This window comes from Zonotrichia leucophrys, chromosome 1 (assembly GCF_028769735.1).
Source record: "Zonotrichia leucophrys gambelii isolate GWCS_2022_RI chromosome 1, RI_Zleu_2.0, whole genome shotgun sequence".
Classification (NCBI taxonomy): Eukaryota; Metazoa; Chordata; class Aves; order Passeriformes; family Passerellidae; genus Zonotrichia; species Zonotrichia leucophrys.
The window spans coordinates 27,251,239-27,276,199 of NC_088169.1; the positions used below are offsets into that span (position 1 = coordinate 27,251,239).

General features: G+C 40.9%; 1 protein-coding gene across 1 annotated transcript in view; it reads right to left on the reverse strand.

The window, feature by feature from the left end:
• RASA3 (RAS p21 protein activator 3) overlaps positions 1-24,961 on the reverse strand; it is a 129,445-nt gene that overhangs the window by 40,126 nt on the left and 64,358 nt on the right. The window contains exon 5 of the mRNA XM_064709770.1: positions 16,494-16,570. Within this exon, the coding sequence (XP_064565840.1) occupies positions 16,494-16,570 (77 nt within the window). The remainder of the gene's footprint in view (positions 1-16,493; positions 16,571-24,961) is intronic.

Here is a 24,961-nt window from a genome sequence, read left to right on the forward strand (position 1 = left end):
AATGCTCCATCTGTTTGTGCACCTTCAGACAAGTCCTGCACTTCCCCTCCACTTCCACAAAGTAATCTACTGGATGTCCACTGAGGATTTAACATACACACACAACCCTTTTTTGTCAAGAGGTTGATGAAGTGGCCAGTTTCTTCTGGAGTAAGACAAAATTTCTTACTGTTTTCTCAATCCTGGTTTTTAATTCCACTCTGCCTTTATCATCAAAACTACTAGAATTATTACGTCCCAACCCTCTCAAAATTTCTTACCAATTCACACTATGACTTTAACTTGTTCATGTCCCCAGGGAGTGAGGAGGCTAAGAATATGGAATACACATACTGAATCAAGTCCTTGTCCTCTGGATGATCATCTGAGGCCAAAGGATCATGCCCACTCCCAGTAAGTGAACTCCAGTAAAAGATTATTTCAAAAGTCCCTATTCCTTGACTTTTGGAAGTGATCTATTTGTACCAAAACAAGATTTCCTACTATTCTTCTCACCTGAATGTTGTTTTGTACTGGGAACAGACCAGTTTCCTCTGACAGCAGTTCTCACATCCTGGGAATTGCCTACAATGATGTGCCCTGGTTCACCTTCAAGTTATGTCCCACACAGACAGAAAATGTTCCAGCACTGGGTAGTGTCTGGTGACCACTGACCATGCCACCATGGTAGAACGAACCAGGGAAAGGAAAGGATGGAACAATGTCCAAGAAGATAAAGCCATACTGAACAAAATACATCAATACTTGCTTTACCATAATGATTTTAAGACATTTTCCCATTACATTATTTCATCTCTCCAGGAAAATTGAAACCAGAGTTTCTATCCAGTCCTCATCCACACTGCTGGTCTCCAGTCTAGCCTCCCACCACTCTCACTGCCCCTCCAGGAAAATTTGAGGAACTCCAGCAGTACGCTATCTTGTCTGGATAATACCCTCCCTCCTTTTGAGTTTATTTTGGTGAACAAACAAGTTCTGTCTTATAAAGCAAAAATAAACACTTGCCATCTCCTTAACATTTGAGAGGATTAACAGTTAACTGGAGCTATTTTCGCCTTCATGTGGCAGCTTATTCTGCCACAAAGATCTGTGGCACTAAATGAAACCCTGCCTCATTCAGACAAATGGCACTTCACCTGGACCAGCAATTTACTCAATGTGTATTCCCTTAGAATAAAGACTCTTACAGTATTTGAGGCACTGACTCTGAAACATTTATATACAAAATATATTTATACACTCAAAACCACTCCCATTTTGTTCAACCTTAAGGACATCAGAGGAATAGTCTGTGCAGGCAACTGTTTTGGTTTTTTTCCTTTGAGAATACTCTCCAAAGCCTCAATGACAAAAGCACAATGGAAACCTTGAAACTGAGATTACAGCTGCAACCCCATGTAAGCACTACTTTTTCTTCCTCATTTCCAGTTAAGTTGAAAATCACCATAGTCCAACAAATTTAAACATGTTCTTAAACCTGTGTTACCCTGAACAGATTCCTTCCCAAGCTGACCTACAACTATTTTTGCAGCTCCATGCAGCATGCAGATTAGCTTTTGGTCTTAAGCACAAAATTTCTGTCACACACACACAACTCTTGTTAACACAAGGCTGGCTATGGTGATTTCCTTCTGAAAGAGCAAAGGAAAAGGAATTAACTGCTAGTGTCTTAGATCACGCAAAAATTTCTTTCCCAGGTATTTTACTGAAGATATTTTATAGAAAAACAGGGACAAATACTCATACAAAGCCAACAAATAACATATTTTATATGTTTATATTTTAAATAACAAGTGAAAGCTAACGAGCACAGCCCCTACTTCCCCATTCTACGAAACCCTATTAGAGATATTAGAGTAAAACTACATCCAATGCAAAAACCCCTACTTCATTAAATAGAAGGAATAAATACTGTCAACACATACGCATCCCTAAAACCAGTATTACTTCAAATAAACTGCAAACTTCTCATGTCATTAAACATCTACATTTCTTAGAAGTTTAAAAACAGACTTTTTTTCCACTATTAATATGGGAACTGTCCTCCATACTACAACTCAAACCATCTCAATTGCCTTCCAATACCCACTCTAGAAAGACCTTTAAAAGCACACAGAGTACCATCTGTACTCTGTACTAAAGAGAGCAGACTAAAACATGGGTGACAGCCAACCTGCTCCCACAAGGAGTTAATCCATTAGTAGTTAAAGCCAGTTTATGAGCCAATTACAGGAGCTTCCTAAAAGCCTCTTCAGAAAACTCTTCAGTTATGTCAATATTAAAAAATGGTTAAATTATCCTCTACGACGTGCCCTGAGGCTTTAAGCAGAGATACAGGCTCACTGAAATTTTGCTCTACACTGATTTAGTGACTATTCCTGGCACTGACATCATCATTTCCTTCTGCCTTGGTCTCCGACTGGCAACCCCAGCTATTAACAGGGAACAAGAACTTAACAACAGGAGAGAAAAGAGAAAGGCTAAGCAGGCAGAAGTTATTTCTAGTACATGCTGATATTCAGAGAAGACAAAAGATGCAAGTATCAGTTAAAGCAAAGCAAGTAGTATATAAAAATTGTAATGGAATATGCTTAATGATGGTACTATATTGATTCTTGCAGGGGCAAGTGAAGAAATTTGAATTTCATGTAGTATGGCAGGAAGCCAAGGAACGGGTCAACATATCGAGGCAGTTGCAGAAGCGCTCGTGTTAATGCAGCATGGTGAGAAATGCAAAAGGAGTGAAGCACAAAACAGCAACAATTACAATTCACAGCAAATGATTAGAGCCCAGCCAGCAGCTTTAGCTGAGCTGCCTGTGGCAATCCTAAATGGAGGCAATGAGATCCTGTCTGTACAGGCTGATAAGAAAAGAAAGAAAACCAAAAGGCACCATGGGAGTGCGAGGCAGAAAGGCTGTAATGGCTAAATAATGAAGCCAGACCATGGCACAAAAATCTCCCATGTCATTTTTATTTGCTTGGAAAGGTATACTTGTCTCAGTGCTCTGTATGAGAAATAAAGGTTTTATGGGAAGAAAACTGCAGTGATTTCTGACTTGAGACCTGTCCAAGTTTAACCTGCTCCCAGGAAGGAGGGCACACAGCACAATCTCTCCTTTCAGACAGCACTTGCATGTCACTGTGTACATACATGAGCACGTAAGCAAACCAAACAAGCTGCAGGAACATGTCCTGACTTCTCCCCTCCACCAGCCAGCAGAGGCCAGAAGCATCTGCAACTATTAGATGTTTGATACTCATATGACAAGAAGGAAGACAAAATGAAGAAGCTATGCTAGTAAGGAATACCTTACAATCAGGAAACTATTATAATCAGGAATAACTGACACTCATCCCTAAGACAGTGTGATACATGGCAAAATAAAAGTTAAAGAAATCACCCAAAAGCTTTTGAGTCTACTGGCAGGAATCTGATTATGAAGTAAAAGGTAAGGAAAAGGCTAAAAGCAGAAGCTTTAAAGAATTCATGACAGAGAGAAGGAAATAGGCACCCTGGTGGGGAGTGGGTAGGTGTGGGTTGTGAGAGTGGGGGTATTAAACTCTGAGAAACAAAAGAGAGAAACAGAAGCAGCCCATCCTAGGGCTTTCCTACCTAGCTGGTGAGCAAGAGCTTCCTCCCAAGTGCTGAGTATGGTCATGTCAAACAGATATCCCAGGCTGGCCATAGACAGTAGTATTTTAAATAAAAATTTAGACATGCTGGTGAGTGACCTGAACTGCCAAATACCTGGAACAACTGGGAGAACATGAAGCACAGCAGATTGGAAAACAGCATCTAGGATTGGAAAACAGCATCTAAATCACATGCCATGACACATTTGAACCACAGGGCCCAACAACACACAACTCTTGGGCCAAGAGAATGCATCAGCTGAGAAGCACCTTTTGCGTGATGGGGGAGGCACAGGAAGGGAACACAAGGGAATGAGATGGTTTAATGAAAGCTGTAGCACCAACAGAATGTAAACCCAGCCAGCTTCTTCTCATCCCTACCCAGTCCAAGTATACTGATTTCTCTACTAAATAAATTATTGAATACTCTTCCATATAGGTTTTCACACCATGTGTTTAATTAGATGTACTAACAAAGTTTAATAAGGTGTAGTAAGAAATACACCTTTCTAAGTGAAAGCAACACAAAAATAGCTTGTAATTTATAAAGAAAAGAAGTAATTACCTGTGGAACTAGAAAGCAATCAAAGGTGCCTCCAAACACTTCACAGAGGCTACAATCCCCTGCAATGAGAATGCCTTGGCACACCTGAGGTAAGCAGAACCTTTAATGCTTTAAAAAATTCAACTTGAAACAACTCAGAAAAACTCTTGATTACGTTTACGTAAATCATCAGACAACCTGGGATCTTGATTAACAATAGTTATTATTAAAGGGTAGTGATCTTTGCTACATTTTGCAATACTTTCAAAATGGAATTCAAATTAAGTTGATTCATTAGCCCTGCCGAGACCCAATGGCAGTTATGTTGCCAACTAAGTTCTAAAGTAACGCTGATACACTGAATTTGCTGTGATAAGAGAATTGGGCTAAAGTTATACAAATTGTGTCACAGTGAACATAAAAATGCTCTCCAACTAGAATTCACAAAATAATATTAATAACTTGATTCTGTCAGGATTTACATATCTAAAAAGATGTCAATGTATCTCATTGTAATTATGGACAATGCAGTAATCAAACACAGGAGGCAAAAACCAAAAAGCACACAGTATTTAATATGGAAATTAAGGCATTATATCCTCAGAACCTGCCCTTTATTTTAAAGAACGAAAGCTAACTCAAACCAGAAACATTCAATTTAAACCAGATACACCAAGTCTGTGGAGAGTCTTCTTTAGTAAATCAAATTGATCAGGCTTGTTAACCTTCATTTACCTGAAATGAAAAGTGCAGATAGAGATATTCATAGAATAGTTTGGGTTGGGGAGTCCTTAAAGATCATGAAGTTCCAACTCCCGTGCAATGGGCAAGGATGCCCTTCACTAAAGCAAGCTGCTCAAAGCCCCATCAAAGAAGCACAAGCATCATAAGGATCAAAATGTCCATTTCGCAATACACTTTCCTATGAAATTCAGTGAAAAACTCTTACCAATGTCCCTGACTTGGCAAAAGAAGAGATCAAACAGGATTCATAAACCATTTATTTCAAAAACAGCTGTCACAGGATGGTGACTTGCCTAATTTGAATAATTTCTCTGGTCCTACAAGGAGATGTGCAATAGTGTTCTGTGCCTGAAGGATCAAACTATGAATGTAATACAGAAATTCCATGAAGGACATTTTGCGGCCATTCTGTAGCAACACCAAAGCAAGTAGGTCCTGCAGACAAGACCTTCCACTAGCAGTGAAACCTCCTTAATAAAGCATCATCCTCTGCAATGCTACAACTGTAAAGCACCAGGCTCTTAAGACTCTCCACAAGTTTTAAGACGTTAGGAAAAGACCTATGGAGCAAAACCTAGAAGGTGTCTGGAGAGGAAACCACAGACTTCCAATGGAAGACAAAATCCCTTTGACCTGTTTGACAGGAAAAGGCACCAGCTGTGATTACCTGCACAACAAAAGCACATCTGAATGGTAAACCTGGTAGCCCCTACCAGGAACAAAGCATTACAGAAATTGTAAACAATTTCCCCTGGCACACAGTCCCATTTGACTTTCTGCTCTGAAAGGTTGGTCATGTCATAGGTTTAGTTAAAACCTATGACATCCCATCCAATGAAGAATGTGCTTCACCAAGTGGTGAAAAAAAGCCTCAGCACAAAGCCTCTAGAGATGAAAAGCAATGTAAACTGCTCTTTATTGAAGTTTTTTGTGGCTTGTCACTTCATCTTAGAGAAAAACAAGATGCAAATTAGGGCAAAGTCAGATAGGCATGTTGATACAACCAGCTGTAATTAGAAGCCCACAGCAGCTTTTTCATTCCAATTATTGCAGAAAGAATTTATACTGATGTTCGTTTATCCTCATAGTTTGGGATGAAAAGGGATCTCTGGGATCACATTCTGGTCTCTTCTGAGACAGTGATGAAAGCTCACACCTACTAAATTTGTGCAACAAGTTCATGATTACTTCATCTTGAGAGCACATTTCTGAAGAGCAATCGAGGCTTAACTCAAAGGAATCGCAACTATTAAAATATCCCCAAAATTTTCCACATGAAATTGTTTGCTCATTAATGATCATGACAAAAAACAAACAAACAAACAAACTCCCCACCCCCAATGGTTTTACTACTTGTTTCCCACTAGTCTCTTGAGCTTCCAAACATTGGTTATCACTCACAGTAGGAATAAGTAACCATACATTCAGAAGGACTCTTCTAAATAAGGTGCATACTGAGATTTCACAGGATCAGCTAGGTTGAAAAAGACCTCGGAGATCATCAAGTCCAACTTACCACCTAACACCACCCTGTCAATTAGACCACTGCACTCAGTGCCATATCCAGTCTTTTCTCAAACACCTCCAGGGATGGTGACTCCACCACCTCCCTGGGAAACCTTTTCCAATGCCCAATCATCCTTTCTGTGAAGAATTTCTTCCTAATATCCAGCTTAATCCTCCCCTGGCACAGCTTAAGACTATGTCCTCTTGTCCTGTCACTTGTTGTCTGGGAGGAAAAGCCAATCCCCACCTGGCCACAGCCTCCTTTCGGGTGTTTGTAGGGAGTGAGAAGGTCCCCTCTGAGCCTCCTCCTCTCCAGGCTGAACACCCCCAGCTCCCTCAGCCGCTCCTCACAGGATGTGCTCTCCAGAGCCTTCATCAGCTTCACTGCCCTCCTCTGGGCACACTCCAGCACCTCAAGGTCCTTCCTAAGCTGAGGAGCTCAGAACTGGACACAGCACTCAAGGTGTGGCTTATATCATTGAATTCAGCCCATGGATCCAGCCTGTCCAGGTCCCTCTGCAGAGCCCTCCTACCCTCCAGATCAACACTCCTCCCCAGATTGGTGTCATCAAAGTTTTTCTTGCATAAATCCAGCAGTCACTTACTCTAAGACATATTTACCAGTTCCTCTATTTTTCCTGTAGCTGTTCCATGAACACTTCTGAGTTTAACAGCATGCTTTTTAGCCCAGTCTCTTAAAGAGAGAAGCTTAAGAGAAAATGCTTTCTGTCTGTATTTGTCAATCAATCTCCTGCTGACGATTTTTTTTTAATCAGTTGGCGTTTTCCACAGAATTTGAATAAGTGGTAGAGATTTCGAAAGATACTCCAGTTCTACTAATTTTATTAAACTCAACGGCTGTGCAGAGAAGAAAGTACCCCAGGATGTCCCTAGGGAGGAAAGGGCTGCACACAGCAGCTCTCAGCAGCTTCTGACTGAAAAGCACATAAATAGTGAGTCTGCTGTCACACTGCGCCACCTTTTACAAACAAGATGTTTGGGCTGGTGGGGCATAAAACTGGACAAATCAGCAGAGACTGTCAAATAACTAAAAGGGTAAAGCCATACAAAGCAAGTATATCTGCAGCTGGATACAGTCTAGCTGAATTGTTGCCTCTGTTTGAAGCTTGTATGAAATTATTACAAAACCATCAGCTTGGAAGCAAGTCAACAGTAAAATAAGTTCAAATTAATTGCAGACATTACTGCCTCCAAAAGCACAGCATCCTTGACAATTTCTGTGCTCACTGCAATTTCTTTCAGAGAATTTCCCTTTTCTCTTAGGATTTATGAGAACAAAACTATTAGATAAATTAGCAACCTACCTTGTATGGCAGAAAGGAATGGGACAGTGAAAATGACAGGTTTCAAAGTGCTATTAACAATGTGTATTGAAAGATTTTTAATCTGACTCACAAGTGCTTTTTACGTTACAAATATATAATTGGCAAAATAGTTGAGTTTCTCCACAACTGACTTTTACTGAAATTCCAAAAAATGGCATCCAAGTCAAAGGTTTACACCAAGACAGACAAGTTGGGGAGGGGGGGACATACAGTTGACACCAGGTGATTTTAGCACTGTGGATTCTGGAAAGTACTCAGTCATAGCACATAACTAGTTGCATTCTCAGTACAATAATGCGCCCAGAAGCACAAACATGATTCCAGATGGAGTAGGGTAAGAGATACTTTCTCATTATTGCCACATCCACTGTACGACTTTTTGCAATAACTTCCTCTCAACAAGTCCTTCTGTGAACAATGAAGTTAATGACAAGTATTTCCTAGGTATTGTGTACCATGTCTCTACTTTCCTTCTATCTGAAAAAAAAACAGAGAAGCACAACAAAAAAGAAATCGTCCAACCTTAACACTTGGGGCCCTGCAACTTCCTCTCTACCCTCCAGCTTCCCCTATTTCTATCCTACCTTGATGTCTGTCCCTTGCTCCATTCTGCTACTTAAATATCATGTTGGCAAGTGCTGCTCTTGGAGCAACAGATAAAAAATTTGCAGAGACAACTGTAATATTTGTGCCTCATCACATTGTTCCTTTAGAAACTCCTCCACTGGTTTTGGATGGTGCCCGCCACAGAAGCTGTAGCAATCCCAAGAGTCATTCAGAATGAAACAGGGTGCAAGCTCACCCCTGTATTATGTGAAACACCTTGTACTCCAGAGGGAAGAACCTTTTGATATAGGTCACATTGCAACACAGCTAGCTGGTTTTTCCTGGGGCCCTATCTCAAATGTAATTCAACTCTTCCAGCTGATCATCATTAAAGGACATCAGTGAAGTAAAAACTGCAGACATTTGGGGCACTGACAGCCTACTGAAGGTGATAACAATTCACAGTTCTCAAAATCCACACACCTTTTACAAACATTGGCACTACAGGAATGTTCTCTAATGCCCCTGAAGCACCCTAACACTGACCTCGAGCACATTTAGAAATAAAATAATTTACCATTAGGATTTATGCTTGAATAATTTGCCTCCATTTATAATCCCAGTCTGTGCATACTCTGTGTAAAACAGGAAGTACTGTCACATTATCTACACAGCAGCATTTGCTGCTAAAACAGAATGGCTTAAGACTTACATTTGAGTCTTTAATTACAAACCAAGTTTTATACCTATTCCAGAATCATGTGATGACTATCCAATCTCAAAATGGTGAGCACTTTAAAGTATGTTCTGCTGGAGAAGAGTCTAATTGAAGTTGCTGTTGATTGGGATTACAGATAAAATAATACTTGTATGTGATTTGCATAAAGAATTTCATGAATAGAGGAGAAGCACTGAAGAAACACTGAATACAAAAACGAAGAAGCATGAAGCAAACTTCATTTAGTGGAAAACACAGCAGCAGCAGAAGACAGTATTTCTATATATCAGAGGTTTAATGGAGAACAGTTGAAACTTGATTTAGGCTACAAAATAGTCAACAGAGGTTATGGTGGGGATGGAGAAGCACAGCAGGGACAGTGTAAACTCAGTGTTATGAGAGCTGGGAAGAAAAAAGAAAAAAATGATGCATTATGTTACAGCCTTATAAAGATACATCTCTCTTCTTCCTTCTCCTCTGTACTCCCAAAACCCACAGCATTGCAGCACTTCATGATATAAGTACCAGACACTATGTGATTTAACCTCTGAGCATTTTCTCCCCATCAGTTTGTTATGAAACCCACACCAGATTAAAATCATGATCAAGATGCAATCCTGCAGGAAAAGATGCAGCTTGATGCAGGGCTTGCTCTCCAGAGAAAGGAGGTTGTAACACATTTAATGGATGCATGAGTTTATTCAAAATGAAGCCACGAAACTACTTCATGCCTTCATTAGCATTCCTTCCCAGGAGCAAACAGAGGTTGAAATTTTTCAAAATACTGTGAGTTCACCTGATTAATGCATACATTAAACCAGCCTTCTTGTAGTTAGCAATACCATTTTCCCCTATTATATGCAGGTCATATTTTAGGCAGGAAAATAAGCTTCATTTGACCCTGAGGTGAGTTCAAAGCTGGCTGCATGTCTCTGCAGTGGAATGGAAACTTTTCTAATGCAACATAAATGTATATTCTCTAAACTGGAAGCAGCAAACCCAAGAGGGCTGGGTGGCTCATGGACCCATTCTGGATGTAGGCACAGTACCAAGAGATGCAACATGACAGGAAAAGCAGTCACTGCCAGTTCTGGCCTCCTCTGACCTCCAACAGGAGCTGCAGCCCTGCACCACATCAACACAATCATCAAGAGCCTGAGACTGAGCCTCTGCCTCACAAAGCAACAAAACATTGCCTCCATGAAGAAACAACCCCAGGTTCCTGCTGGCACTTGGGTGGAACACCAGCTCCAATCTGGAAAAGGAAAATAGTTTTTGCAATCACAGGAGGAAACAGCAGACCTGCACCAGACAAAACCATGTTTTCCTCTTATGCTTTAGATTAGGATCCAGACTGCTGATCCAAAAGCAGGAATGGCTATTATCTCAGCCTTCCAACCAGACCTGATATATGTAACTTTGCCCTTCATGAGTTGTGGCCAACAAAACAAAAAGGCTGAGCTCTGAAATTTTCAAAACGAAGCCATCATTTACCTTAACCTTAGAAACATTATATTGCATAAGAGACTTTTAAACAGTTACATAAAGTCAATCTGCTTTAGGGCAGTGATTGTCAACCAGTGAGCAGCAATGCTCATGGACAAGGAAGTTCAGATCTATAATGTGAGCCATCAGAGAGGAAGGTCAGATGCTGCTCACTGCATGCTCTGTGCTCTACTCCCATGGCAGGGAAGGCAAAGGAAGCACCACCAAGTCCCAGGACTCCCACGCCTAGGCAGAGACTTTCTGCTTTAACCACACCTGACAAATGAAACCTTCTTCCTTACCTCCCTCTTCCTCTTCAGAAGGCTTTTAAAGCTCCCAGATCAGTCACTGTTCTTTTAACAATCCCTGAAGCGTTGATCTTGGGGATGTCATACCTACTTATTGTCTCCTCTCCTGCCTGCTCCTGCAAACTGCCCATTCAGCTTTGTTCCACATGGTCGGAATACATCTTGTGGAGCCCTCAAGAGAGCTGCACAGCATTTAATTCATAAATTAATGCAGAGCAGCCACATCTTCCATACCAGAGCTACAGAAGCTTCACTTTCCAAATAAAATTTCAGCATTGATAATGTATTTGTAGACTTACGAATTACTTACTGGATAAGTGTGTTACTACATGTGAAAGACAGCAGTAGCCTCTGAAGCACACATGTTGTTATTTAGCTATATAGATTTACTGGGTGGGAGAAAAAAGAAGCAGAAGGGAGGAGGGGTGAGCTCTCCAAAGCAGATGTTTCCAAGCTTTTTTAAAACTAAGAGACAAGACATAAGACAACACTTGAAGGAGCAGCTGGGGACAGCGAATAAATACAGACATTTAAATGTGACTAATTACATACACATGCTGGAATTCTCAGAGGATGATCAGGGAGCCAGGCTCCCAGCTCACTCTGACTTTCAACAGGAGTTCAGTGGCCTGTTCCTTCAGGCATGCTGCAAGATGTCATCTTGCTAAATACAGAACACTGCCTCTAAATGTTGCCTCTAGTAGCTTAACCACAGCAAAGCCTGCAGATTGCTACAAAGCTATCTACAGGAGCCCTCCTCTTTATTAAATAAATACAAATGCATGTATCTGCTGTTCCTTGCCTGTGTGGCTCTGACAGATGAGACAAAGTTGTCTGGACAGCCCAGAGGTCTTAAAGCCTCTGGGGAACCACCCTCCTGTGCTAAACACAAATACATTGCCCAAAACCTGCTCTAGCAATGGTGGGGAAAGGTTTACAAAAAGTCTAGGGATCCTTTCCAAGTACTTTGGTTGTAAAGCAGGAAAGGTTTCTGTACATGGGAAGTGGTGGCTCATAAAAAAAAGTTCAGGGAAAAGTACATACCATTGATTTTCAGATGTATTCATGCAATATGGCTAGACACACACTGTTCATGACTTAGCTCAAACACCTCCACCCAGCATGGCTGCAGAAAGAGAACCTCTCCCTGGTCATTTTCCTTCTTCTGCATTACAGAAAAAGAAAAGTGCAGTTCCACGATACATAGGATTAAGGCCTGTTTCAGCTTAAAAAGCATGAGGGAAAAAAAAATACAACAGGGCTCAAGCAGCTGCCAAAAGCTGTGTGTCAGCACAAAGGGGTGTGTATGGACACAAACAGCCAGAAGCATGGGAAAGTCTTGACCACTTCCTTCCATGGCCTGTCTTAAAAATCTTCATAAAATTACAGATAGATTTCTGGCAGGTGACAAACAGGAGAGAGCCTTCACCTCACAGCCAGTGAGGCCAGACATTGCTAGTCACAACAAGCAGTGGCTGACTGTGCAGAGGGCCAGGAAGGCTGTGACTGTAAAATTGAGGAGGAACACAGTGCAAGATCTTTTGTGAGTAAAAGACAAAAAGGAGAGAAGCCAGACCTACTAAGACTTTCTTTTTCCCAGCACTCAAGGTGACTCACTACATGGCACAACAGTGCTCAGTACAAGGGCAGCTAGAGAAAGGTACCAAACCACCAAGTCCATACTTGTTGTTGTTTTTATCTGACATACTTGGGCAAGGGTCTGTGGTCAGCAGGCTGCACATCTCATCTCCCTCTATGGTGTGAATACACACATCAAGAGCCTGCATCCCAAGTCCTGTAACTGGGATGCAGGAGACTGATGGGGTCAGTCACAAGGACCACCAGGTTTTGTACCAGGTCCCACAGGGGATGCCCACAAGTAGCAAAGCTTTCCCAGAAGGAGCATCCCAAGTGAGAGCTGTGGTTCTTACAGAGTATGACAGAAGAAGTTGCTGGGGGACACAAGCAGTGTGAGTGTGGTGCCTACATCTGTACTGTCAATGCAACTTAAATCCACTAATGCTTCTCCTTTTAATCTCTTGTGCAGGGATTCAGTCCAGGAGATTGTGCTGTAGCAGCTGGCTGAGACCACGGCCTGTGATGAAGCACGACAGCTTAGTGGTTTAAGACTAAATGAAAGTACTGAATGCTTCTTAAGGAGAAGCTATTAGGTAACCGGTTTTGAACTGAATTTTTTGCTTCCTCTGCAGGGGCTAAGGAAGCACACTTGCCTTTTGCATTTTTTAATAATCTACTACTTAATGTTCAAGAGCTCAGCACTTAAATATTTTAATTTGCCCTTCCATTCAGATGAATTTTTCCATCCATTCATCCAGCTGACTGTTCACAGCATGCTCCACAGGACTGAGGGCTGGCTCAGCCCCAGCTGCTTTCCAGGCTTTCTGGAATGCAGAGGTGGCAGCAATGTGAGCAGGCTCAGAGGGCACACTGAAAAAGACCTATGGGTAAGCTCATATCTTTTTTACCTTCTGGAGAGGTAAAAAAGTTTCCTAATTGGGCCAAGTCTTCATTTAGCCAACATGCGTGGTCTTTGAAAACAAGCACTACTCTGGGACTTAAGAAAAGCAAGTGCCTCTAAGGTATTTTTAAACAGCTGCCCACTGGATGCAGCTTTTGTTCTCCCTGCAAAACCTGAACTGTTCAACCAGTTACATGTATGAGGGAATTTGCAGGGCAGCATTCATCTCTGCAGCTAAATGCTTCATTTAAAACAAAGTCAAGGAAGTTCACAAGACAAGCATTAGATTCACCAGAACAAGTCAGTTTTTAAGATGAAGTGATTCTAGATTCTTGCTCATATTTTTACAGCCTTATTTGCTCACTGTAACATCCATGAGATATTCCTAAGAAAATCAGTGATTTTCACAACACTCAATTGGAACCTGCACTTCCCTAGAACACCTAGTCTCTGCTTTGCACTCCTGACCTACCTCTAACAAAGGCTCTGCCTCTCCTGCCCTTGCTGCTCTCCTCACTGGCAAATTCCAGCTACAAAGACATTTAGTGAAGCATTGCTTAATTACCACACTTTTCTTACAGGCTGAAGCACTAGAACCAAGATGCCTGTGAACAAACCTGCAAGAGACTTTAGATCATGTGGAAAAATGTTAAGAACTGCAGTTCAGACCTTCCTGAAGCAAGCAGTGTGGCATGAAGAAAATGCTGGACTACATTCTGAAGTGCTTTTTTTTATCCCATGATGTAAACACTCCCCTTCATCTTTCCCTTCTTCTTTCTCACAGCTAAGACAGACAGCCATGAAATCCTGCATCAATCCTGTGGAACGACATAATCTAGAAACATTCTTCTTTCCCAATTCTCTTATTTGAACTGCTAAGCACTAGTTTCACCACTCAAATAACAAATGAATGTGGAAACTAGACAAAGCAGAGTGTCCAGGTCAGATATCAAAGAGAAGGTGGCAAAGGGAAAGGACAGTTTCAGCAGACAAAAGCTTGCTTGAACTCTGATTTTCAAATTTTGTTTCTAAGACACCTGAACTCATTATGATTCAGTGGCTAAAACCCCGTGATTTTTCTACACATTGCAGCTAATACACTGAACAATACCTAGCAAATCACAGTTACAGAATGCTTCACAAACCAACTGAAGTTTTTTTTATCTGCATTGTAGAAAGTTAATGAAATAGTCTTCAAATAGAGAACATATAAGCAAAAATCTGAATAAGTATTTAAAACCTGTCTAGCCAAATTAAAAAGCTAGGAAATCACACTGTTAATGTAGTCATTGCCTTACTGCTATTCATGAAGCAAGAAGCTGCATGTATTGCATATCAAGAAGGAGCTTTTCAGACACCTATTTCCAGCATTTCAGGAAGTTCACTGAAAAATCCATTGGAACTATAATTTTACAGGGCCCCACTTAACCGAAGACAAAACCTTTAAAAGACAGCTGGCTGTGGTATGGCATACTCTCTCAAAATAAAACAAACACAGGCAAACACTTCTGAAGGTCCTTCAGCACACCTCCTAACTATTCAAAACAGATGGGAGCAGAAGGGCATTTCAGTTAATCTATGTTTGCAGAGTCACGGACATCACAGGATTCCAACCCACAATTAGGGTTCAAAGGATAAGGACAGAAGGCTCTGTGGCTGTATCACATCTAAGGAGTGCATTTTACACTTTCAGAAAGGCCAAAGCAAAAAAAACCAAAACCTCAATGTGGTAATCAGGACAATTTTGCTCCTTTCCCTGTCTAAACACACAATCCTCCAGGCATGCTTCAAGGAAAGTCCAAGCTCAGTGATAAACCCACTGTCCTGTATGTTCCACACATATTCACCCTCTCTAACACAGAAATTGCCTTTTCCCACCTTCTACTTCCCCTTGTCCCACAAAGCCTTAGGACCAATAGCAATATGAGCAACACTTAAAAGATGCCAGCCTAGGACTTGGTAGATACAGGTTTGAGCTCTGATTTCTCAGAATGTGTGTGACCATCATCACCTGGTAATATTCAAATTGTGCAATGGAGAATGACACAATGAGAGTCCTCAGGCAGCAGCTAGAGGAAGGCTGGGCCCTCCAGGTGGTGCACAGCTATACTGACATGGCAATTTTTGTTCTCAAAGAGGTTCAGTTGTGTTCCAGCAGTACTGTGCCCTGGTTAACAAGTTCACTGGAGCTCAGAGCCTTCACAGCAGCAGACTATCCCCTGCCTCATGAAAGCAGATTGCAGAGAGGAAGAGGTCAAATGTACCTGCTGCAGAGCTCTGGTAGGACCTGCACGGCCAGAGGGTACATGCACAGGCAGGGAGGACCACGTACCCCAGCCCATCCTCATATCAAGAGTGGGCCTGCAGTGATGGAGGTCACCATATGGGTCACCTGCGTTTGTTAACAGGTCCCAGATGTAAAGACTACCAAGACAAAGCCTTAGCAAAGGCAGCAACAAAATGATACTAAATACTGGTCTGAAAATTGGGCTGGTCAGAACTTTCCTAGCAGAGCATTTATCATATTGACATGACTGACACAGAAGTGTGTGATGCCAGCAGTGTGATTTTGACAGCTCTTCTGCCAGACAACACAAAGCATTCCTCACAGAGGCAAACCAGCTCTGCCACTGCTTCTGGGGTAACGTGAAAGGCTTTGGTGTGGCCTGAGAGCAGTGGTCTTCCAGACTCCTGCTCAGAGGACAGAGAAATCTTTACTGCCATTTGAGTCCTGTGGCATCTCTGTGCCAACTTGAATGAGATCAGATGGCTGATTCTGAGGCTGCCTTAGTAAGTGATAGCAAACTTTTGTTTTAAGTCAGCTCTGTAGCACTCTCACCACACAAGCTGTGCTACAAATTTACTTAGCTGGTAAGGTCCTTAATGCAAATTAGAAGGACATTAATATTACCCTTTGATGTCTTTTTAGTATTTATGCCATGACTAAATTGGGTAAGGAATTGATTAACATTTAAGGCTATTAGGAAGAAAATTACATAGAGGGAGGGAAAGGGAAAATGAAAAAACTCACATGCTATAAACTCATAAGGATATTTCTGATTAGGAACATTCAATGTTCAACTAAATGTGTTGATTCCTCCAACTATTTTTAAATGAAGCACTGCAGACTGTTTGCAATCAGTCTGTTTCTCATAACTTCACAGCTACATTTCAAGTCCTACCGAGTTGCGAGCTTGTGGCAGACAACACCAGTGTCTGTTATGACTTCACTCAGTCTCAGCTCCAGGTGGACCTTCCCCTGAAACACACCAAAAACACCACAGGAAATGTTAGTTTTATCCATAGGCACTCACACCATTCCAACTTCAACCAAAGCAAGCCAGTTTGTGCAAGTAATTCCAGGAGAAGCCTAAAGATTAAATAAGAGCTGTATAGCTGAGGTCCTTCTACGGCCAGAAAATCCAAACTAGTAGTCATTCAACTAAATTTGGGTGCATAATTCCCACCATTATATTATAAGCTGAACTGATTGAAGGATATGGAGTGTCTATGGTCTGACACAGAAATGTTATGCTGAAGTTGTAATTAGCATTTTAAATATTAAGCAAGTATCTGCAACACTATTGTTAAAAATGATATCACAGAAGTATCTTATAAATTAACCTCTACATGTTTTAAACATTATAAAAATAAAATGTATTAAGCAATATAAACTGTAAGACAGGTATCAATAAAAGTATATCAAACAACCATTAAAAAGACACATTAAAATGTTCAGTCATGTTGCTAGCATTCACAATATCTACTGTTACACAGTGTTCAAGTCCTTACCATCAAAAAGTACCAAGGTACACAAGTGTTTTTATAGAAATATTTTTGCTAGTCTTAAATAAATGTTTCCTTCTCAGGAAAGAATGCTTCAATGCACTCAGATGAGCCTGAGAGCAAACTGGCCATTTGCTCAACCTCACACAGACTGAATAAAATGAAAGCTCCTCATTTCAGAAATTAGGTTGAAAAAAAGATATTTAAAAATCAGCAGTATTTCACGCATTTTCCTAGCTACATTAAGCATAAAATGATTGTGATGCCTCTCATGGGCTAAAAAGCCTTTTTTTCTTGTAGCTTTTGTCTTTCTCTTGTGAAAGCTTTGAAAATGCTCAGCTGCTCCAAGAGTGACTCCAAGCTTCCTACAGCAAAACAGAGGTCATGGGATCACTGGGACCAGCAGCCTACAAGTATTCCTAAAACACCTTCTAGTGTTTTACTCCCAGTTAAAAACTCAAATACCTTGAAATAAGGCTACAGTAACATGTTTTCAGGCTTATTTTACAGAAAAGGTTACTCTTACATAAACAGAATGCTTTTTCCCAAATCAATTATACCATTATGCAAAACATAAGGATTCAGCTGAATAAATTCACTCCTGAGAAATGGCATTAGCTGAGTTTACAAAATACCAGATAATTCATTTTGCAAAGGGAAGATGGAAAACTGCAATAAATCAGTATCATAAGATCAAAAGTTAATCTAATCAACAAGAAGGTCAACCTATAATGGATTACATGTACCACAGAAACACAGAATTGCCATGATCTTTGACTGACAGTTTGTAAGAAAGAAATCTATATTTTTAGTATTAACAGAACTACTGTAATAATAACAGGAATCTTTTATTGTAGTAGGTCTGCAGAGTTTACAATCAGGAAAGATTAGACAATGCAACACAACAAAAGAAAAAGTTCATTTTACTGAAAACTGAAAAAGTGACTTCATCCTGCTCAGAGAGAATTCCTCCTCTGGGGCCAGGGATTGAGTCTAGGCTCAGTCCTGCATTAGGAGGCTATAATGCTTTCTTTTTTCTGAGAAAAAATCCGGAGGTTTGGCAATTCTGAAGCAGCATGTATTGATTATTCAAAACATTTCCATTAACAAATATATTTCAGGGTTGTTCCTAGAAGCAGCTATGCTTATTAGCACAACGTTCTGTGGAAGGGTAGGACCCCTTTGCAAGGAACAAGCTGAAGGAGTGCCAATTCAACTGCTGAACACTTCCTTTTCCATCAGCTCCTGCTGATATGGAGGGTGGGTTCACAGGTCACACCTCCTTCCTAACCACATCTAACACCACATAATGGGGCCAGCCAGCTTCCAGTTATTGATTAGAGAAGCCATTGGATGACTGAATTTCTTGTAGAGAAGCAGACAGTACTCAAAAGGAAAAAAGTAACAAAAAAAGTTTGAAAGGCCTTACTGAGAACACAATTTACACTATGCTTATTAAATATAACCTTTACTACACACTCTTATCTGAAAACAAATCTGACTGCAAGTTGGCAAAAAAAAAAGAAAAATACTCAAAGTCCTGGTTTTCTAGATACAGGGAAAGCCTGTCTCCAGCCTGGAATGAAGCAGTGAGCCACTGTGGATTGAAACACCAGAAAACAGTTATAAAGCAAATAAAAGTACACAAATCCTACCTAACTGTATCATGTTTCCAGCAGTTGCAAATTTGTGGTTTAATTTAACCGCAGTACTTTGAAGGAAAAAAAAATGCACGACCACAGATTATCCTAAAGTTACTCTTATGACAAAGTTCTGCCATCCTGGCATGAAGCAGTTTCAGCATCCTGAACAAGGCCTCAGAGGCAGTGCTTGCAAGATCACCAGGACACCACTGGGAGCCGTGTCAGAGTGCAGCTCAATGCACACATTTTGCCCTGGAATCTGACACACCCCACATGGAGCAGTGACTGTGGATTCAGATGCAACATCCAACCCAGATCAAAATAGATGCAATCTGGTTTTTCAGAGAAATATTTATGAAAAAGCACTGACAAATACCAGGAACTTCTGTGCCTATCTGAGGCTCTGGAAGATGCACAAAAGACTGTCAGTCTGCCTAAGCTCAAGAGTGGAGCCAAATCTACCCAAATTTCCCAAATCATTTTAAAGCAAATATCAACCAGGCCTCCATTCTTTTTGTTACTATCAAATTTTTAGAAATCTTTCACTTTTTAAAAACAAAGGAAAAGAACAAGTCTTCCCTGCTGATTTTAAACAAAACTACAAAATATACAGTTTGCTTGAATATTAAGCATCAGGTCAATAGCCTTAATATCCAGGGCTCACACAGCATGATAATTCACTTCCACAAAAGAACAACAGTTGATATCAGAAAAACTCCTAAGTAAGGTATTCGTTTACTATTTTGTTTACTATTAAACCTGCTGGCAAGAGGTTTATGGTAACACACCTTTCTACTTCTCACTAGCCTACCCAATTTTGCTGGGAACTTTCCCCCCAAGGTGGGAGGTGCACCTGGATGAAGGTTTTTCCAAACATTTATTCCACATGGGGACACTTTTCCCAACTCAACTCTGCTCATTGCTCAGCAGTGTGGAAAGAGGGACTGGGACCCACTTTTGGCTCCTTACTCTTCATCCTGCTGGTAGAGTGTTTCTGCTGCAAGCAGCCTCTCCCCAGCTCCTGGAGACGGAGAACAGATGAGATGTACCAGACAGGAGCTGTAGGAGAGAACTAGGCTAAGCAGGTGACATGAACCACAGTTCAAGACTGACTCGTGCCAGCACTTCATTTTTTTTGCAATCTCAAATTCAGGACTGTGATGACACTGGTATGTTGGTTTATCTTCCCTTGCTCCAAATTGTCAGGAGAAATGAGCATTGGAAGAACTCAGCACTGCACAGAGACCATGCCAAACTAGGAAATAACCTGCACTACTGCTTTTCCAGTCTTTCCAAATTTTATTTCAGAATATAGCAAATGTTATTGGGCAGATTCTGTCTACGCTGAAACCTTTTTAGCCAGTTTCTCGGGAAGTCGCTTTCTGCCATCAGTAAAACTTAAAAGCAAACAAGAAAACTGAGCCAAACCCTAAGGGCTCACTAAATGCTGCCCCTGAGGGAGTGGGAGGGGAAAGATCAAGGGTACAGCTACTGCTTTAGGTAAATCCAGCCCAGCAGTATTATCAGCAGCCTCACATAAGGTCAGGCCCAAGAGCAGGTTGGGAGCAGGAGGAGGAAGGAGTTTGTTTGCTGTCTACATTTGCTGCTCGTAGCAGCTGCTCCTTCCTTTAGCAGAGGGCAGCGGGCGGCTGGGAGAGGTCTGAGGATCATGCTAGAGATCACAGCCTGCCTGCTGGACCACAGGGCAGCTCCCAGAAACTGGAACAGAACCCAGCTGATTGCTGAGGCAAGTGCAGCAGCTCCATTCAGCACTGCATGGATTTATAAATGCTAAGCAAAGCGGAACTGATATCTGCTTGCTCTCCATATGTGCAAGCATGTCAGAACTGCTCAGGAGCTGGCAAACAACTTCACATGGCATAATGTTAACCTTCCTGTTTCTCTAAAGGAAGAATAGTGCCATATGGTCAAAATCCTTAAAATTAATCTTTTTTTTTCTCTCAAATAGTTTGATGGGATATAATATGTAGATGTTGTACATGAAAGAGTTTCATTCCCCCAGACAAAATATGTTCTGCAGATACAGCCCCACGTATGTTACTTTAAAACCATGTACACTCATTGTTCAGCAGCAGGTGCTCTTCCCCACAATAGACTAGCTACTAAAAAGTAATAGACCAAAACATTATTAGCTGCCCTAGCCCTTTGTGCTTTTAAGCCTGAATACTGTGCTCTTACATTCCCACAGGAAGTCCTGCCACAAAGCAGGATCTGGTCAATAGCTGCTCTTTCCCTTTACCACAAACATTATTTACCATTGCTGATGCATGGTTCAGTTGTCTCAAGTAATTTTGTTAGTAGGCATTTAGCCTTGAGATTCTCCCCACCCTATCAAAATAGACATGTCATCTCTCTTCAAAACAACTAGAAGATAGAAGGTTAAGTGGGTAGCACCCATTTATTTCCTGTTTATGGTTAAAAGCTGATACCTAACCTGGAAGCAGCTTCTTCTTTTTACCATTTGCATTTACCCATGCTTACAGTAGGTTGTACAAAATGCGTCAGTGACTCATTTTTATGCTAGAAGTGTTTAAGTACCTACACAAAGACAGAAAATATCAGTGTTGGACAGTGGGCATGCAATGCTCTTAATTGTTCATCGGATAATGTAATTCTATCAATTACTGGAGTGAAACTGCTCTGCACAGTTGCTCCTAAAGATATTATATCTTGTATCTTCAAATGTATATTCTTAATTAACAATTAGCAACAGAGCCCATCACAGTTCAACACAACTTGGTCCACATATACAAAGAGCATTGAGCAAGCAGACATGGGACAGTCCTTGGAAATTTCAACAAAATGAATAAAAATAACAAAGTAACATTTCCAGCTTCCTCCACAGAATGGGATAAACTGTACTCAGTCTTGTGTGATGGAGAAGATGAGCTAATTAAAAAATTTGTGGTAAAACCTTGGCTCTGATGAACTCATGGCAAAACTCCCACTCCCAGAAAGCCAAGATTTCATTCACAAAGCCTGACACTTGGGATACAGATTCTGCATTCAACAGGAAGATGAAGAAGAAAAAGGAAACATTTTTTTGAGAACCACACCATGCCTTAGCTAGGTTGTTCTAGTTAATACACAGGCTGCATTTCAGAGCCAGTAGTTATGTCAAGCAAGACAAGAGGATTTTAGGTGTACTCTCCAAACATACCCATAAATAATGTTTTCACTAATGAAGAACAGTACACTACATGACACAGTCCATTCTCAAGAACAGGCATGTTTAATCAACAATAGTCAAAGGCCTGCACAGACAAAATGCTAAAGTGGTGAAAGGAAGAGGAAAAGCTTTTGGTGTCTGAAGAAAGTACTTAACATCAGTTAATCTTTGGCACAAAGCTTTGAGTACAGAAGGTTAAAATGTGAGACAATTTGCTTCCTCAGTGTTGGTTATCTGCCCTTTACATGCCTTTTATTTTTATTAAGTTGATAGCCAAATAGATATCTCAGACACATCAAAGTTCTTATGAGAAGGAAGGGGAAATGAGCAATTATCAAGTTTTTGTCAGACTTTTTTTTGCCCCAACAATGACTTTACATAAGACCTTGAGCATAAATGGCTTTGGAAAAGCATTCTATCATTTAGAACTGAGAACTCAGCTGTAAGAGGACATGACTATTACACATTTGTCAATGGAATGGAGGAAGTAACTCAAAGCACACTTGAAAAGGGGAACTTTTAAAACAAGAGCTTGCACAGGAAAACATGTCAGAATAATCTCTCTTTGCACATGCCCCCATTTAGGCATATACTGACAGCATGGTTTGGAGTATGCTGATGTATATAGATATTAATCAGAATATCTCTGGATCCTTAACCACTTCATTGATTACATGTACACAAAGAATGTTTAGGTGGCAAAGCTCAAACTTCACAAAATAAACTTGAACTGTGAACTTCATGTGAAAAAATATTAAGGGGAAAACTACTCAAAACCATGAAAGGCCTTTTAAAGACTGCATGTGCACTTGGGCTTAAGTTCCACTGAGAACACATGGACCACTGAGAGCATCTGTCATCTACAGCCCTAGGCAAATATCTGAATCAGTTACTGTTGGGTAAACTTCCTTCTGTGAGGAAAAGGAAAACATTCATGGGTCAAAAAAGAGGTACACGCAACAGCATGGCTATTTTTACTTCCAGACCTCAAAAAGTATGACAATGAGAATACAGCAGGTCCTGAAAGACAAATGACTAACAGAAAAGAAACACGTCCCATGTAAAGTGTCCAACATCATGCTCCGCCTGGCCTCAAGCAGCTTACAATGTTGTCCCTGCTGCTGCTGCTAGCCCCTCCCCTCCAGCTGAAGCTGCCTGATTGCTCATAATCTATTTCAATGCAAAAATTAAACCATTTTCAGCAATGGCTCAATTCCTGTTCTACTTCTCACTAAAATTCTTGGGCTCATGTACTGTCAGACACTGGGCATTTAACTCTGGGCACAGTACTGAGGAGGAGGCAGGCTCCATCCGAATGTGAGAACTTAAAATTCCTTCAGCTAAATGCACACAAGCCCACCTGGTTATAGCTTTCTACCTCCAGAACAAGTTTCTCAGTCTGGAAAGTTAAGCCATAAATTAAACATTAATGGCTGCTGTCAACTTCTATTCTGTATACTCTATATAAGAAAGCTTCCTGATCACATTTAACATTTTACTCTATATTTAAAAAGGAAACACTCAGACATCATGTAATTTCATATTTGTATGCCCAACACAAATACAAGCTGAAGTTTCATCATTTGTTCTTCACAGAGCAGCTCAAACTTAACCGCCTAGAGCACAACTGCTGTTTCATCACCCAGCTGTATCTCAACAGCATCCAGGCTACCCTGGATGGTAGTTCTCACAGGACTAGAGCAGACCATGCACTGTGTTATCCTCAAAGTAGTGAGAGCAAAACCAGCCAGTGAAATGTGGGGGCACTGATGTAGCAACAGAGAAAAAGCCTGTCAGCTTCAAGGTGCAGCTACAGCCCACTGCTGACTGACACAGCACTGTGCTCTGGCAGCCACTGCTTTCCACTGACCCAGGCAAGGGGAAGTTGAGATGCACCTGATGATGCTGATTATCTCACTGGGTGGGTTTGCTAGATAAAGGGTGAACCAAACCCACAAAAGGCATTGGGTGGGCTGTACTGCCTGCTCTGCATCTGTGGCTGAGCAGCTGCACAGTCCCACCTGTACTGCTCCCTGTGAGACTGAACACAAGGTGCTGGTGAGATCACAGGCTCAGCAGCACCCAGCACAGACACACAATGCCCTCATTTTTTCTTCAACTTCAGCAATCATGCCAGACTCCTTTAATTGCTGTCAAGCGATAAATGGAGGTGGCATTAAAGCATCTGACAGTAATACTCATATCTGTGTAGTCTGAAAATTAATGCAGTCCTGCTGTCAGTAACATCCTTATCTGCAATAAAATTTATGAAGCCATAATCTCACTCCTGAACATACAAAGCACCTTTATAAGATAGTAAGAATTGGCAATGTTGTAAAACCATAAAACTAGATTCAAAGTCTCAAGCTAAACACCTTGGAAACAATCTGTGATGAAGTTATACAACACTTAACACTTACATACTGATTTTTTAAAGTATACAAGAACTCATACAAATGAGGTACCAACCATGCTGAACAAAATTTTAAATTTCTCTCATTAAACTTCAGAGAGCTCAAAATATCAGTTCTTACATCACAAACGTTACTATCTATAATTTCAAATCAGTCTTTCTGTTCTCAAAAATGAGGTACCATGTCCTAAAAGTGGGCCACAAGGAACAAAGCATCCAATATCACTAATTTTTGAACAATCCATTGTTTTTAATGTGGCTTTCAGTTTCTGATTGTGCTGGCTGCTCTGCTTAAAACCTGGGTATTTTTAGACTTCACAAATGGTAAAGCTAAGTCTCTCCTAGGTTTATTATTCTTACCCAGTTTCTTTCATATCATGGCCTAATGTATTAGAAATAATTAGAAACCTGGTCTCTTTTTTCTTTTTTAATTTCTCAGCCTGACTGCATAACCCCAAGCAAGTCACATTCTTTCTGACATTTACTCTCACTGTATTCAAAGTGTGGGAGTGACAATAGCTTACCTCAATAGAGTGCTGTGATGCATAGCTAAATAGCCATGAAGTGATCTACAACATGGAAAAATAGTACAACAGCCCCTGGCTGACAAAAGCAGAA